Here is a 16,831-nt window from a genome sequence, read left to right as displayed (position 1 = left end):
CTAGCGGCCGAGGGGCGGTGCTTCCGCCGGGTTCTCACACTCTCCCCGCCCTGGGGGGAGCTCCGTCTTCTATCAGGCTTCCGATTGGTCGGCCACAGGGGCGGGACAGGCCTGTCCAGAGCCATACTACGCAGGCGCCAGCTCTGCATTCCAGGCAGTGGGCCCCACCCCTTGCTTTTTCCAACTCAGCGCTGCTGGAGACGGAACTGTCGTGCGTGTGCCTTTTATGCCGTCCTCGCTTTCCGGCCGCTGTTTCCGCCCGGCTGTCCCCTTACCCCCTCCCTTGTCTCCCTGGCGGCTTACTTTGCGGCAGCACCGACAGCCCCACCCCCTTTCTCTGCGGAATCACCATGGCGGCTGGGGTAAGTTTGCCGGCTCCGGTGATCCAGGTCACCCCATCCACCGCCATCCTTTGACTGAATCGGGTCAGTGGGCGCCGGGAGAGTTCCAGACACAAACGGAGAGCCGATCTGGGGCCCACAGACCGTACCGCCATGGAGCAGGGTTCCTATGGCCTGAAGGGGAACTGGGGCTGGGAGGCCAGAGGTGGAATGTTCTGGGGTTGAGGAGAAAAGAGATGATGGCTCTCCACTGTCATGGTCTTTAAAAAGTGGTTCAGCTGCGCTGCCATCTTAAGATGTGGCGTCTCGGCAGGTTGGTGGAACTTTTGCGACGGTTTTGGGGGTCAACAGCGGGAACAGTGAAAAAGGAGAGGGTCCTTGTGGGCAGAGACGCTGACACACTTAGAGCTGTCTTTCGGGGAGGTTTGAGAGCCAGAGGAATAAGGAACCCCGAAGTCAGACCGTATGGACCCCTCTGATCAGGTTTTAATAGGGAGATAACCGGGAAACATCGCAGGACAGGACCAGAGGGATGTTAGTGTGCGTCGAGGAGAGACAGGCTTTTTTAGGAAGAGGAGTTGATGAGCAGATCATGCCATTAGAGGCCAGCGTGGCTGGTTTGAGGGGAACATGGAAATCTATGGTCGATGTGTGTACTTGGGAAGTTCTACAAGCCTGCCGTAGTCATGCACTGGGTCACCACGAATGAATGAAACAAGGGCTCAGGGAGACATGGACGCGTGTGTATTTGGGCAGATGGGAGTCTGTTGGCCAGGAAGTTTGGAAGGGAAGAATGCTGCTAGAGATGTCCTTAAGGGAGGTCATATCTGTCGGCAAGCTTTATTTAGCAGCTGGTATGTAGTTCTGTTCTTGGTATTTCAGAGGACTCTGATTACACAGGGCATACGCAGTTATTTGTTCAGCAGAAGGAGTAAAAATGAGTCGAAGGCGTTGGGATTGCGGGGAAGTGTGGGAAGTAGCCTTCAGGATTGCTTTACTCAAGTCCATTCTCCACCCTTTCTCTTAGACCCTGTACACATATCCTGAAAACTGGAGAGCCTTCAAGGCCCTCATTGCTGCTCAGTACAGTGGGGCTCAGGTCCGCGTGCTCTCCGCACCACCCCACTTCCACTTTGGCCAAACCAACCGCACCCCTGAATTTCTCAGAAAATTTCCTGCTGGCAAGGTGAGTAGGGAAGCAGAGACCCCAAAGAGCCCAAGAATTTTGTTCTGAAGATAGCCTCCATATTCTTTAACATTGAAGTGATTCTTAAAAATTTCCTGGGGGTGAAAGGCCCTGAGTTTGATTACAATCCAAGCACCTAAAAGGAAAAAGTCATTTTGAAGGCTTCTGGTAATCTCAGCATTCTAGAGACTGAGGCAGGAGGATTGTGTGAGGTCAGCCTATATAGTCTAGTAAGAAGAGCCTGCCTATAAAGGGAAAAAAGTTGGAGGAATGTATAGTTATGAAGGGAAATTGAGAGCTGCTCAGCGACTGTCAAGAGTTACAAACCTGCTTTATATTTGTGGGATGAAATGTATTTTGGGCAAGTGTTATCTGTACACATATATTAAGTTTCTTGTGAGTTGGATTCTTATCCCAAAGGGCTTAAGCGGATCTGAATATCCAAAGCTGAGTGTGGAGGAGGGCAGGTGCTGTATGTGGGTTGTCCCTAACGCTGCAGGTAGTGGAGCTGTAGATGTAGGGCTGTCTGCCATCCATACCTCAATATATTGTTCCTTTGGAGATAAGGTCTCAGTAGCCCTGGCTGGTTTCAGACTCAGACTGCTGGGATTAAGGGTATGGCGCCTTAATTTCACATTTTAACCATGTTTGAATTCTTATTCTCAACACTAAATTCAGATTACAAGGGTTACTGAGTATGCTTCATTCCTGAGTTTGTATAGCAATGGCTGTCTTTTTAACATTCTCGTGTAGAACAATTTAACCCTGAGAATTGGCCAGTGAGAAATCCCCATGCATACTACGTTTTCTTTTCACTGCTTTGTCCCCAGGTTCCAGCATTTGAGGGTGATGATGGATTCTGCGTGTTTGAGAGCAATGCCATCGCCTATTATGGTAATTTGTGGGGATACAGGATTTAGAGGTTCTGGGGATGAGGCTGTCAATGTGGCTGGGAGTAACTGCAGTGGACAAGGTGGAATCCTAGAAACCTGGGTTGGTTTTGGCATTGACCTGTAAATTCTAAGCTTGATGTTTTGCCTTTGCAGTAAGCAATGAGGACCTGCGGGGAAGTACTCCAGAGGCAGCAGCTCAGGTGGTGCAGTGGGTGAGCTTTGCTGACAGTGATATCGTCCCTCCAGCCAGCACCTGGGTGTTCCCCACCTTGGGCATCATGCACCATAACAAACAGGTGTGCTTTGGAACTTGGGGAGGGCTAGGCACAGAGATGGGGTCAGCTCCTGCATTTTGGGAATAGGAAATAAAGAGATGGAGGAAAAGATGCCAGGGACCTGTGAAAACCAGTAAGGGATCACCATCCGTTTAGTGGAAATAAAAGTCATGTTGACCATGAAGAAATGTAACATGAGTGTTTAACTCTAATAAATTTGAGGTGAACCAAGATTCTAGTGACAGGACGGGGGCTGAGCCAATGCTTGCTTATTTTAAGTGGCTCTTGATTCTGTTAATTGGGGAGCACAGGGAAAGGCACTTGGTACTCACTAAACTTGAGTATTCAAAACAACAGGCCACTGAAAATGCAAAAGAAGAGGTGAGACGAATCTTGGGGCTGCTGGACACGCATTTGAAGACGAGGACTTTCTTGGTGGGTGAGCGAGTGACTCTGGCTGATATCACAGTTGTCTGTACCCTTCTGTGGCTCTACAAGCAGGTAAGGTTTGTAAAGAACTCGTTTGACAGAGGGTTGACTAGTACTGGGGAGCCCTGGGTTCTGCTTTGGAGGCCAGTTAATGGCTGTAGGGATCCCAGGATTGAGTTCTGTGGCTGTTTTCATTTTAGGTGATGTTGATTATTTTCTTGAGAATCTGGGTTTAATTTAAAGATGGGTAAGGGTAGGGGTGGTGGCTTACACTTGTAATCTTACTGCTTGAGGTACTGAGGCAGGAGGATCACTCTGGTATGAGGCCAACCTGGGCTATATAGTGAGCAAAAATTAAAGGTAGGTAAGAGGCACCGACGGCTCCTATAGCATCAAGGGCTGTTGGAGGCAGATCTGAGTTCCTGTCTTGGCTTCATTATTCACTGGTGCAGAGAGAGGGGTATAAGAATTCTCACAGTTCTTTATTTTACTTATAAATTCAAGGTGGTAGCAATCACTATTTGGCTTACTTTTTTTTAAAACATAAAATTTTTCACTTAACATGTATTTGCATGTATGTATGTATGCACATTATGTGTGCAGATCCCAAGGGTTTGTGAGCTACCCTGTGGGTGCTGGGAATCAAATCAGAGTCATCTAGAAGAACAGCCATTTTTTTATTTGTTTTGATTTATGAATTTATGTGCATTGGTGTTTTACCTGCATGTATGTCTGTGTGAGGATGCCAGATCCTTTGGAACTGGAGTTAAAGACATTTTGTGAGCTGCCATGTGAGTACTGGGAATCGAACCTAGGAGCTCTGGAAGAACAGCCAGTGAGTGCTCTTAACTGCTGAGCCATCTCTCTAGCCCCTCAGGTTATTATTATTATTTTCCTTAATGTTGTATTGATTCCAAGCAACATCTGATCCAGAGTATAGTGGGAACAAAGAAAAAAGTGATTGTGTGCTGGACCATGTGCCTCCTGCAGTCATTGTAGTGCTTCCCTGCCCACAACACACAGCTAGTAAGTGCTCAAATATTGCTTCAGAACTTGGAGTTCCTGGCATCTGTGTGTAGTAGGAGAGCCACTTGTTTGTTCCTGGCTACTCGGCTCCAAAATAGTAACAGAAACCATATTATTTGCAATACTGTGTGACCAATCGCTTAAGTGTATTTCTGTCTAATTCATATCTTAAATTAACCCATCTCCTTTAATCTGTGTATCGCCACGAAGCTGTGGCTTACCGGGTAAAGTTCCATCATCTGCTACTGGTAGGGCTACATGGCTTCTCTCTGACTCCGCCTCCTTTCTCCCAGCATTCAGTTTAGTTTTCCCCACCTAACTCTACTCTGTCCTATCATAGACCAAGGCAGATTCTTTATTCATTAACCAATTGTATTCGCAGCATACAAAGGAGAATCCCACATCATCATCATCAGATGACAAAATTTAGCTCACCCCCTTCTATTTTTGGCAAATTTGAAAACGACGGGCTGGAGAGACGGTTTCACAGTTAAGAACACTTACTGTGCTTCCAGAGGTCACCCAGCACCAGTATGGTGCCTCCTAACTGTAACTCCATTTCTAGGAGATGTCATGTCCTCTTCTGGCGTCTGTGAGCACTAGGAATGTATGTGGTGCACAGACATGTGCAGGCAAACACCAATATACATAAAAACAAAAAATAAATTAAGACTTTCTTAAGATAGTAGTGTAGGGCCAGGCGGTGGTAGTGTACACCTTTAATCCCAGCACTTGGGAGGCAAAAGCAGGAGGATTTCTGTGAGTTCGAGGCCAGCCTGGTCTACAAAGCCAGGACTGTTAGAGAAACCCTGTCTCGAGAAACAACAACAAAAAAGTAGTGTGGGACTGAAGAGATAACTCAGCACTTAAGAGCACTCTTTTGCAGAGGATTCAGGCTCAAGTCCCAGTATACACATGGCAGCTTATAAGTAACTCCAGCTCAAGGGGAATCCAATACCTTCTGGTCTCAGTGGGCACCAGGCATTCACATGGTGCATAGATATAAATGGAAGGAAAACACTCAAATATGTAAAAATGAAATCTTAAATTTTGTTTTTGTTCTTTTGAGACCGGCTTTCTCTGCAGTAGTCCTGTCTGTCTTGGAACTTGATCTGTAGACCAGGCTGGCCTCACTCAGAGATCTGCCTACCTCTGCCTCCAAAGTGCTGGGATTAAAGTGGGCCAACACTGCCTGGCAAATCTGAAAAGTTTTTAAAGAGGACAGTGAGTTTTTCTGTGAAGCAGTTAGAAGGGCTGTACTGTTCGTGCAGAAGTTACACTGTTTTGCTGAGTCTCAGCTTTGGTTGTATCATAAATATAGGTTGTAGTTGCAGGGTAGAGCTAGAATGGGGTCCGTGACACAGTTTACCTGGCATGCTCTAGCTTCCATTCCTAGCTGTGTACACAAAGTGTCTTTTTTTGGGTCAGCTTATTTAGCAAAATACATTTCTAGGCACTCCAACTCTCCCACCGTTGGACACTGGGAACCCAGTGCCTTGTGCTTTCTGAGTGGTTTACGTTCTGTCAGTGAGCCACACCTCCAGCCCGTGTATTCTTAGAGAGGCTCCGTTAGAGACTTTTGTTGAGTCTGACTTAAGAAAATTTTGTTGACATGAAATTTAAAAGAATAGACTAGAAATGCTTATGTAAAAGAGCAAAAAAAAGTATTTTTGAATTATTTTTATTAAGCTATATATATTTTTTTCCACTCCTCTCTCCTCCCCTTCTACCCTCATGGTCCCCATGCTCCCTATTTACTCAGGAGCTCTCATCTTTTTACTTCACATGTAGATTAGATCCATGTATGTCTCTGTTAGGGTCCTCTTTGTTGTCTAGGTTCTTGGGATTGTGACGTGTAGGGTGGTTTTTATTTGCTTTGTGTCTAAAAGACACTTATGAATGAGTACATATGATATTTGTCTTTCTGGGTCTGGGTTACCTCACTCAATATATTTTTTAGATCCATCCATTTGCTCGCAAATTTCAATACGTCATTTTTTTTCTGGTGATGTTTCATTGTGTAAATGTACCACATCTTCTTCATCCATTCTTTGGTCGGGGGCATTTAGGTTGTTTCCAGGTTCTGGCTATGACAATAATGCTTCTATAAACATAGCTGAGCACATGTCCTTATGGTATGATCCTTTGGGTATATACCCAAGAGTGGTATTGCTGGATCTTGAGGTAGGTTAAAACAGTAAGTGTTACGTGGAATAATAGTATATAAAGGGTAATAACAACCATCCTTTTAGATTGAGCTGTAAAAGCAGAAGAAAGAAGCGCCTGAAATCCCAGCACCGAGGCTGGAGATCATGTGGAAGCCTATTTGGGTTATGCAATAAAACTGACTGAAAAATAGAAAAAGGAGACTGGAGAGAACGTAACTGTTAAAGGTGCTCACTGGCTCCTCTTCCAGAGGACTAAGGTTCACCTCCCAACACCCATATGGCTCACAATCAACTGGAACTCCAGTTCCGAGATCTAATTCCATCTTCTGACTTCAAGGGACACTACACATATGTTTTACACAGATACATGCTGACAAAATATTCATATTCATGAAGCTATTGGCTTAGAAGTTGAGGGCCCCGACTTCTCTTCCAGAGGTCTTGAGTTTAATTCCCAGCAACCACATGGTGGCTTGCACCATCTGTAATGAGATCTGATGCCCTCTTCTGGTCTGCAGGCGTACATGCAGGCAGAACACTGTATACATAATAATAAAAAGTAGTCCTTCAGGAGATGTAGTAATTTAAGGTTCTGCTTCCTGGGAGTGGAGAGGAAAGTGGAACCAGAGGTGAGGATTTTGTGCTCTGGTTTGAAATCTGTTTGCAAACTTTGCACTGTTGACTTTGTTCTGTCCATATGTCCTGGCAGGTCTTAGAGCCTTCTTTTCGCCAGGCCTTCCCCAATACCAACCGATGGTTCCTCACCTGCATTAACCAGCCCCAGTTCAGGGCAGTCTTGGGGGAGGTGAAGCTGTGTGAGAAGATGGCCCAGTTTGATGGTAAGTCTGAAGAGATAGCATGTGGTCAGGGTCAGGGTCCAGTTTGTTCTGTCACCCCCTGATTTACATAGCCTTTGACTTGTGGTGACCCACAGAACATAGTCACTGTAAGACATTGGAATGCAGTGCGCATGATAATGTGGCTTGTTCCTTGATGTTTGTTTGGACAACCAATTGGTGGTTCTTGCCAATCTTTTTCCCTGCCTGCTGCAGGGTATGGAGGAAAACGGAAAGAAGCAATATATTTCCTTTCCTGTCTCCTTTACTAGCCAAGAAGTTTGCAGAGAGCCAGCCTAAAAAAGATACTCCAAGGAAAGAAAAGGGTTCACGAGAAGAGAAACAGAAGCCCCAGGCAGAACGGAAAGAGGAGAAAAAGGCAGCTGCCCCAGCTCCTGAGGAGGAGATGGATGAGTGTGAGCAGGCACTGGCTGCTGAGCCTAAGGCCAAGGACCCCTTCGCTCACTTGCCTAAGAGGTAAGCATGTTGGAAGGCATTCTTAACCCTTGTTCATCTCATATGTAGGGTTGTAATGTTTGGTTGTTTGTGTAAATACTGATGTGTGTGAGTAAGTGTAGTCCAGGCTGACTTGTGAGCTGTGTGACAGAGGATGCCCTTGAATTTCTGACTCATCTTCCTGCCTCCACCTGGGATGTACCAATCTGGGAGTCCTGTTTTTGTTTATATTTTGTTTTGTTATTGATTTTGGTCTTTCTAGACAGGATTTCTCTGAAGCTCTGGCTGTTCTAGAACTTGATCTATAGATCAGACTGGCCTTGAACTCAGAGATCTGTCTGCCTTTGCCTCCCCAGTGCTGGTATTAGAGGTGTACACCACCACTGCCCTGCTTCTGCTTTTTTTAAGACGGGGTATCTGCTGGGCAGTGGTGGCGCACGCCTTTAATCTCGGCACTTGGAAGGCAGAGGTAGGCGGATCTCTGTGAGTTCGAGACCAGCCTGGTCTACAAGAGGTAGTTTCAGGACAGGCTCCAAAGCTACAGAGAAATCTTGTCTCGAAAAACCAAAAGAAGAAGAAGACAGGGTATCACTATGTAGTCCTGACTGACCTGGAACTCTTTGCATGGACCAAACTGCCAAAAAATCACAGAGACCATCTGCCTCTGCCTACCAAATCCTGGGGTGCACCACCATGTCAGAAGTCCCTTTTATTTGTTGTGTATGTCTTTGTGCCCCTGGGTGCATCTGTAAAGTCATTTCTCCTTTTGAAATCTCTGTCTTAACCTGGAGCTTGAACCCCCAAGATCTGCTTACTCTAGCCTGCTACCCTAGCACTGGGAATTACAAGTGCTAGCTACTGTGTAAGTGCTAGGGATCTGAATTCAGTTCCCCATGCTTGCATACCAGAGCAAGCAGTTTCCCCACTGAGTTGTGACCTCAATCTGTTAGAATTCTCTTTCTAACCGAGGGGCAAAGGCAGAGACTTAGTTTTCTTTTTCTTGTGTTTTGTTTTGTCTCACTGTGTCTCAAAGGCAGTCTCCTGTATGGCAGGCTAGTCTCACTGAGACTGTAGCTAAGAGTGACGTTAACTCCTCCAGGTCCTCCTTGTCTCAAGTGTTGGATTGCATACAGGAGCTACCACACTTCCCTTCCCTTAGGGCAAGTCTAGCCATCCTGGAACTCACAGTGCTGGGATTGAAGGAGTGTGCCACCATGTCCGACATCCCCTTAGGCTTTTTGGGGTTTTGAGAAGGTTTCTTTGTACCTGTGACTGTTGTAGAAATGGCCTCGAACTCACAGAGATCCCTCTGCTTCCTTGAGTGCTGTGGGCTTAAAGGTGTGTATCACCACCGTTGGGCCCCTTAGACTTTTTAATATAAAATTAAAGTCAGAGACTTAGCTGGCATTTGTTCAAGGTTTCATTCTAGTCCCTTTAAGATCTCTAGCTAGATGTGTTTCAGGAGCTTATATTGTTTTTCTTTCTCTGTATATATGTATACACACATACACTATATATTTTAGGGTGCTAAGTGTTGAACTTGGGGCTTCACCCATTCTTGTGCATACTGGGCCATCTAGCTCTACCATCATTCCTAACTTTTTGAGGCAGGATCTTGTTACATCCCTATGTTGAGATTACAGGTGCAGACCATACCTGATCTGTTACTTGGGGGAAGAACAGATGGAATGCTGAAAGGTCTCCAGGCCTACCTTTTAGCTGGAAGGGGGAGGTTCTAAGGTTTCAGGCCCCTTTGAAAAGTTGTCTGGTGGACGTTTGGAGACCAGTCTGGGAACTGTGGTGGTTAAAGGGCAGATTTCTGGCTTTGCTAGACTCTTGCTACAGACCTTGGACCAGACACACCATTTAACCTTATCTGTAAAATGAGAGAAGGGTAGCAGTGACTTAGGCAATGTAATGATTGAGTGAAATAATGTGATATTTAGACCGAGTCTATTTATATTGAGTCAGGGTCTTGTGTAGCTCAGGCTGGCCTTGGAGCTGTTATGTCTGAGAATGACTTTGGACTTTGGATCCTCCTGCTTCTACCTCTTAAGCACTGAGAATATGGTGCATATCATTTCTAACTTGAAGCGAAATTTATGTGTTTGGGGGGTGGGTGTTTTTTTTTTTTTTTTTTTTTCTTCGAGACAGGGTTTCTCTGGTTTTGGAGCCTGTCCTGGAACTAGCTCTTGTAGACCATTTTTTTTTTTTTTTGATTTTTCGAGACAGGGTTTCTCTGGTTTTGGAGCCTGTCCTGGAACTAGCTCTTGTAGACCAGGCTGGTCTCAAACTCACAGAGATCCGCCTGCCTCTGCCTCCCGAGTGCTGGGATTAAAGGCGTGCGCCACCACCGCCCAGCTGGGGAGTGGTGTTTGAGACAGGGTTTCTCTTTGTAGCCTTGGCTATCCTGGAACTCACTTTGTAGACCAGGCTGACCTTGAACTCACAGAGATCCTCCTGCCTCTGCCTCCTAAGTGCTGGGATAAAAGGGGTGCGCCTTACTGCGTGGCCATTTATTATTTTTCAAAGACTTATTTTTTATTTTATGTGTAGGAATGTTTTGCCTGTATGTTTGTATGTGCACCATATGCATGCCTAATACTCGAGGAGGTCAGAAGAGGGTGTCAGATCCCCTGGAACTGGAGTTAGATATTGTTGAGAAACATTTATAGTTGGAAAGAGAAAATAATAGAACCTGAGCCGTGGGGAAGTGCCTCCTGTGGCTGTGCTAGCTTTAGTGGCTCTGTCTATCTGACCCTGAGTGTCAGGTTACTTTGGTAACCTTTTCTTTGGTAAATTTTTAATTTTTCAGTATGCAAACTTGTTACTGGATAGAGAGGGACTAAGAGGATCTGGGCATAAAGACTTGCATTTCTGTTCCAGCCTGTAACCTAGAAAGGCTGGTGGGAGGAGAGAGGTGGGGAGTTTGACCTGAGCATTCCTGGGGAATGCCTGGGAGGGGCACTAGAAGGAAGAACAGACTCTTGCTTTTAGCTACCACTTGAGGGCAGCAGCCAGCCATGTCCTCCTGCACTGGACTTGGTGGGATGCTCTGGGTCCTGGCTTCCTCCTCGTGCATGTCGAGCACTCATAGGCCCAGAAGTGTCTTACTTCGTCTTGTTTATGCTCCAGCTCCATCCTCTAGCTCTCTTTGCTCCTGATGCTGTTAGTGTCTGTCACTGCGTTATAGGGGCCACTTACACCAAGCCAGTAAACGCTAGGCGAAAATGCCAGTGGCCTGGAGATACTTTGCAGTGGCAGCAGGACTTTCTCCTTATTGGCCTCCTTGTTTTCTCTTTAGCACCTTTGTGTTGGATGAGTTTAAGCGTAAGTACTCCAACGAGGACACCCTCTCCGTGGCGCTGCCATATTTTTGGGAGCACTTTGATAAGGATGGCTGGTCCCTGTGGTATGCTGAATATCGCTTCCCTGAGGAGCTCACCCAGACCTTTATGAGTTGCAACCTCATCACTGGTGAGAAGAGGAGTGGGCCTGGGAGGAGGGTGATCAAGGTCATGGGGACTGGATTCCAGAGGCTGAACAGTCTCCTCTTTTCCCTCCAGGCATGTTCCAGCGATTAGACAAACTGAGGAAGAATGCCTTTGCTAGTGTCATCCTCTTTGGAACCAACAACAGCAGCTCCATTTCCGGCATTTGGGTCTTCCGAGGCCAAGAGCTTGCCTTTCCGGTGAGGATGGTACTGGGGGTAGTCTCTTCAAGTAGGCAAGAGTCTAGGGAACTGGGGGTCCTTTGCCTGGGCCAGTGGGTATGAGGGAAGGGTTCTGGATTGTACACAGGAAGTATGTTCACGTCAGTGTGAGTCCTGATGTCTGAGCTTGGAGTTGCAGGGATGTGAAGCGGTGTCCAGTGCCTAATCTCATGCCTCTGTACTGCTTTTTATCCCCAGCTAAGTCCAGATTGGCAGGTGGACTACGAGTCCTATACATGGCGGAAACTGGATCCTGGTAGCGAGGAGACCCAGACCCTGGTTCGAGAGTACTTTTCCTGGGAGGGGGCCTTCCAGCATGTGGGCAAAGCTGTCAATCAAGGCAAGATCTTCAAGTGAACATGTCTTGCCGTCGCCTAGCTGCCTGCACCTACCCTTCAGGGGAGATGGGGGTCATTAAAGGAAACTGAACATTGAACCCTTTTGTGCCCTGCCTCCTTTGTGAGTGGTGGCTTCTTCAGAGTTGTTGCCTGTGGGAAGAGCAGGAGTAGAGGCCTGGCCTTGCTTTCGCCTTTGCTGCCCTTCTTCCCACAATGATCTTCTACTTGGGGAAGAGGAAAAGCAGACTGGGTGGTGACATGGGGCTTAATTACTAACAGAAATTGTATTCCTGAATCTTGACTGTTGAAGAGCGTGTCTGTTGATGATGCTGAGCCCTGGAGTAGCACACAGTATGCGGGGGATTTGTGTTTTGTCATAGATTTTGTCCTCTGTCCTGTAGTCCTTGTGCTCAGATACCTTATGTAATGGTGCAGATGCTTTCATAGGACCTATGTATATCCATTGCAGTTAAATGTTCCACACAAGTTTGTGGTACAGGTAATTTTTGTTGGATGGGGGTGTGTACGTGTCCTATGGGCCTTAAGCATACCAGCTCCCCAGTTCCAAGTGTTGGGAAGGCGTATTTCCTCACAGGTGGCTTATGGGGTGGGTAGGTGAGTGGGTGGGTGGGTAGGTGGGTGGGTGGGTGACGCCGCCCAGGCCTGCAGCTTCAGTGCTACAAATATGCTAGAAGACTAGAAGACTAGCTACTTGGGCTAGACCCTGGGCTCTTGGTCAGCTCTGGTCATATCCTTTGTTTTAAAGATGTATTTGTTGTGTGTACATTCTGCATGGATATGCAGGTACCCCAGGAGGTCAGAAGAGGGCACTGGAGCCCCCAGAGCTGCTCAGTGTTGGTTCTGGGGAACTAAACTCAGGTCATTAGGAAGAGTAAGTGCTCTTACTGCTGGGCCATCTTTTAGGCTCCAGGTTGTTTCTGAAACAGTTCTTGCTAATAGTCCAGGCTGGCTTCAAACGGAAGACCCTGCCTCAGCCTCCAGGCTTTAGAGTTACAAATGTGGTGCTGCCACCCTGGGTTTGGTGCCTCTGCTTTCTAACAGGGAAGTTTGGGGGTGGTTCACAATAACTCCAGGTAAACACATCTGAGGTGGACACTGACTTCTGAATCCAGTAGATGTCACCCTGAAGCCCAGAATACCAAATCATTGGGATTGCTTCCTAATATTCTGCTGAGGCCAACGGTTACTATTAATCCCTGACTTTGAACTTGATTTTATTACATTTTCAGAATTTGGGGTTTTTCTGTTTTCATTTGTTTTTTAAATGATCTCACTGTAGCTTAGGCTAGCAGTGACCCTTTCTGTTCTGGCTTTCCAAGTGCTGGAGTTCCAGAAATGAGCCACCATATCCAGGTGTTTCCCTAAGTTCTAGTAGCTTACATTAGGATTAGAAACTAGGCTGGGTCCATACCTCGCCCAGTGTCCCTGTGGTCAGTCCTGTAGTGCATACATCGGATGTGGTGGCATATGCCTGTAATCTCAGCAACTAGAAGGCAGAGGCAAGACTGCTGCAAGCTTGAGGCCTGAGTCTTGCCAGAGAACTCAGTGCTACATAGTGAAACTGTTTCTAATCGAGTGCAGAAGTGCAGGTTTGGTGTCACCCACCCTTCTAGAAGTAGAGGCCAGCCTGGGCTACCTGAGAGCCTGTGCCCAAAAGCAAAGGGATTAGAAACTAGTAGGTGCAGAAAGTTGCCTTTGTTCAACTCTGTGACAGGATTTTGTGTTTGTTTTCTTATCCCATCCTTAGTAGGATAAGGATCTTGGAGGGAGGAGAAGGCTAACCTCACTAGGGATTGGACCTGCAGCTGGGGTTTTGTTAAGAGTGGGTGGTTAGTGAGAGCTCTAGTTTGGAATCTACATGACTGAGGATGGGTTGGTTCTTGCTCCAGTACTGCTTCCCAGGCAGCTCATCTTGTGTTGGATCCAAACTTGTCTCCTGTGCAGTTTGGTCTCAGGTATTCTCACAGTACTAGATGCTGGTGTGGGGTGTGTCCATCTTTGTTGTTGGGGCCTCACTGAACCTGTCAGACTTCTAAATTCCGTTTCCCGCCCCACCCCTCTGCTTGTGCAATCTCTACTGCCTGCTTGGTGTCCCCTTCATCTTCCCAATAGCTGAAGATTGAGGCAAAAGGGCCACCTTCTGTGCCTCTTTAGGGCTTAGGGTTTGAGGCAAAAAGACCACCTTGTCCCTCTAGGAGGGAGGCCTTACTGTAAAAAGGGTAGGGTTCTTTGGTGTAGATCAGTGTTTAGGCAGCAGTCTTGGTCTGGACTGGAGATGGCAGGGACCCTCTCCTCCAGCTCCCCTCCCTCTGAGCTTCTCTGCAGGAAGGGTGACTCATCTGTACATCCTGCTTCGTGCTTCTGACCCTGGAGGTTGGGTGCAGGGTGGCCAGGTTGTTAGGTAAAACCCTCACCTGGGGACCAGTACACAGATGAGAGAGCCAAGGAGGGCATGGAAGGCTGATGGGATGGGCCCCTAGGGAAGAGTTAACAAGTTTCTAGGGGAGTGGGGGTGCAGTTGGGGAAGCACGGCTGGGGTTAGTTCTGTCCCCGCCCTGCCCTGGGGAGGCCTGAGTCACCACGCGGCCTGCCTGGCCTTCCATCTCAGCTTGAGCTGGAGGTGTCTTGTTAGAGCCTAGTCTGCCTCTGCCATCAGCCACCAATACAAGCATGAGCCTGTGAATGTCTCTGGGTGCCAGAGAGGCTGTGCCATCAGCCACTGTCTGGAGCTGGCAGCACTACCCACACAAACTGGCAGAGTTAGGGGTCAGGGGCAGAAGGGGAGAGTGTTGGGAATGGGTCAGACTGAGAACACAGCAGGATCGTGGAAAACTAGTTGGGTGAGGGAAGGAGGCCTCTGTATCCACTTAATGGGCAGGCTCAGCTCAGAGGGAGGTTGAAAAGAGAGGGGTCAGGACCTAGAGTTGCAGTCCTCTCAGATAGAATCTTTACAGAGTCCGGAGTGTGAATGGGAAGGCGCAGCTTGGTTTAGCATGTAGATAAGCCGGTAGATACTGGCCATAAGCAGCTATTTTAGCTTTGTTGGCAGTTTCGTATAAGTAACTTATTAAAATTAAAATTCTCTAAAGTTCTTCCAAGATAGACCTAGCTTGTCTTTTTCCCCCCTCCCATTCATATCCTGCTTTGAGCCAGATCTGGACAGCTGCTTCTCTTCCCTGGGTTGGACCCATCCCACCAGCTGCCCACATGCCCCAAATGTGCCACTTCCCCCTTTGAAGGATGGGGGAGGGGTGCACACTTAAGTAAAGTGCCTCGAGTGCCCCACCCAGGCGTTTCTGAAATTAATAGTTTCCATGGCAACCAGCACCCCTCAGAACGTCCATACTTGTCAGATCGTGGTAGGTGGCCAAGGCTTGCCACCTCACAGTGGGAGTCCAGTAGTATACTGAACATCCTGGTTTGTTTGCCCTCTGTGTGTTTGGATATAGTTAAGGGTAGCCACTCTGTTTGCTTCTATAATGCTGTATAGCTGAAATATTAACGCCTCTGAAAGTTAGAGAGGCCGCCACCTGCTCCTGTCTGCTCTCATCAGGCTGGCATGGCTCCCAGAGTGGGCTGTGTCTTACTCCAGTGGAGATCTGGGATGTCCTGTGTGCCAGTGCCTAGGGTGGAGGTGTCTCCAGGGGATGGCTGCAGAGAGGATTACTGTTCAATCATAAGAGGAAGAATACCTTGGGTATTATATAGTAGTGGTTCATCTCCATTTCTGGGTCTCCTCCCCTCTTCCAAATCTCCCTTTTATTTCCTTGATTTCCACAGGAAACCTGTTGGTACTTTCTTTTTTTTCTGGAAAGAGGATCTTAGGTATCCAGGCTAGCCTTGAACTTACACAGCAGGGAATGACCTTGCGATTCTATACTCTGTTCACCTTAGTGCTGGGATCACAGGTGTGCCCTACTGTGACTGGCCTATATCACACTGGGGAACCTAGGGCTCTGGGCACACTCAAAAAGCTCTACCAGTTGAGCTTGCATCCCCATCCCTGACTGCACAGGTCAGGCGCTGGGTGGCCAGACTGTGGCACTATTTTCTGATAGGATCTCCCATGGAATGTGCCTCTGTTTCCAGCTGTCCCATTCCCTTGCAGCGGCAGCAGCTGTCATGTGAAGGCCCGGAGCTGGCTCAGCCCTTTTGCAATTATCTGGCTGGTTGTGCCAGGATTGGGGGTGGACAGTGAGAATGGGCAGAGCTAATGGTAGTTGGGAGCATGGCAGGGCATGAGGGAACTGGTGGCCAAGGAGGACTGGCTTTGAGGGCTGAGGAAGGATTGTCTAGGTCAAGTGGGAGGAGCCGAAAGCAGCTGAACGGGAAAGGGAGGCAGAAAGGCTTCCCTGGTAGGAAGTGGGGGCTGAGATGGGACAACAGCTCTGTAGATGTAAGGGAGAGTGTTTGCCGTAGCGGGACCCTAGCCAGTCATGGGGAGATCCTCATTTCCCCTGACTCACAGGCTGCAGAGCTCAGTGCCCTTTCCAGCCCATCCCTCGTGTGCTGATTGAGTCACCCAGTGGCCTAGGGTGTTGGCTGCCTTAGGTGGCAATGCCTCTGCCTGGCCCTGCCCTGTCCCACCCATTCCCATTCATTTATACTGTTAGGACAGGGGTTAGTAAACACACCTCTTTTATTCCACTCTCTTCAAATAGTAACTATCCATTTCTTTGACTCAGCCTTACGGAATGTACCTCACTCAGGGGTTGTCAGAAGACCATCTCAAGTCATCCTTTATTTCCCATGAGAATGAACTGGAACCCGGAGAGGGGAAGTGAGTTACCACACATACCTCCAGGTCTCAGTCCTCCAGCCACACACTGAGTCACCTTTGCTTCCCTCGAGCTGATGGTGATTACACTGGACACAGAATGTAACTTTTGGAGGGCAGAGAGTGTAGGTGGCTTCCAAAGGTTCCAGCAGCTCAACGCTCTGCTAAGAAGCCTAGAAGTGAAGCAAGTCCCAGGGCAGGTTCAGCTCCAGCAGTCTACGTCCTGGAGTAGGCAGAGGGCATAGGGTGTAGTAGAGGCAAGACTGAGTGACAGGAACCTCAACTATGTGGTGACTCAGGCTCTGGGCAGCCTAGGCCCTTCCTTTTCTTCTCAGCCTGATCTCCTTAAGCTGGCCTTGGGGAAGTGTGGACA

General features: G+C 47.8%; 1 protein-coding gene across 1 annotated transcript; it reads left to right on the top strand.

The window, feature by feature from the left end:
• Positions 1–257: 257 nt before the first annotated feature.
• On the top strand, positions 258–11,752 carry Eef1g (eukaryotic translation elongation factor 1 gamma). Its single transcript, XM_057779548.1, has 10 exons — positions 258–362; positions 1,369–1,527; positions 2,358–2,421; positions 2,574–2,716; positions 3,053–3,196; positions 7,028–7,157; positions 7,427–7,631; positions 10,915–11,087; positions 11,177–11,301; positions 11,521–11,752. Exons 1-10 carry the CDS (start codon positions 351–353, stop codon positions 11,677–11,679), a joined length of 1,314 nt encoding a protein of 437 aa, XP_057635531.1. The 5' UTR covers positions 258–350; the 3' UTR covers positions 11,680–11,752.
• The last annotated feature ends 5,079 nt before the right edge of the window (positions 11,753–16,831 follow it).

Source organism: Chionomys nivalis, chromosome 8 (genome assembly GCF_950005125.1).
Source record: "Chionomys nivalis chromosome 8, mChiNiv1.1, whole genome shotgun sequence".
Lineage (NCBI taxonomy): Eukaryota > Metazoa > Chordata > Mammalia > Rodentia > Cricetidae > Chionomys > Chionomys nivalis.
This window is presented reverse-complemented; position numbering and strand designations above follow the sequence as displayed.

Excerpts from the sequence above, each read along its gene's own strand:
- Eef1g (XM_057779548.1), top strand. Across the intron at positions 2,422-2,573 it reads CAATGCCATCGCCTATTATG|TAAGCAATGAGGACCTGCGG; the intron begins GTAATTTGTGGG and ends TTGCCTTTGCAG. Across the intron at positions 2,717-3,052 it reads TCATGCACCATAACAAACAG|GCCACTGAAAATGCAAAAGA; the intron begins GTGTGCTTTGGA and ends TCAAAACAACAG.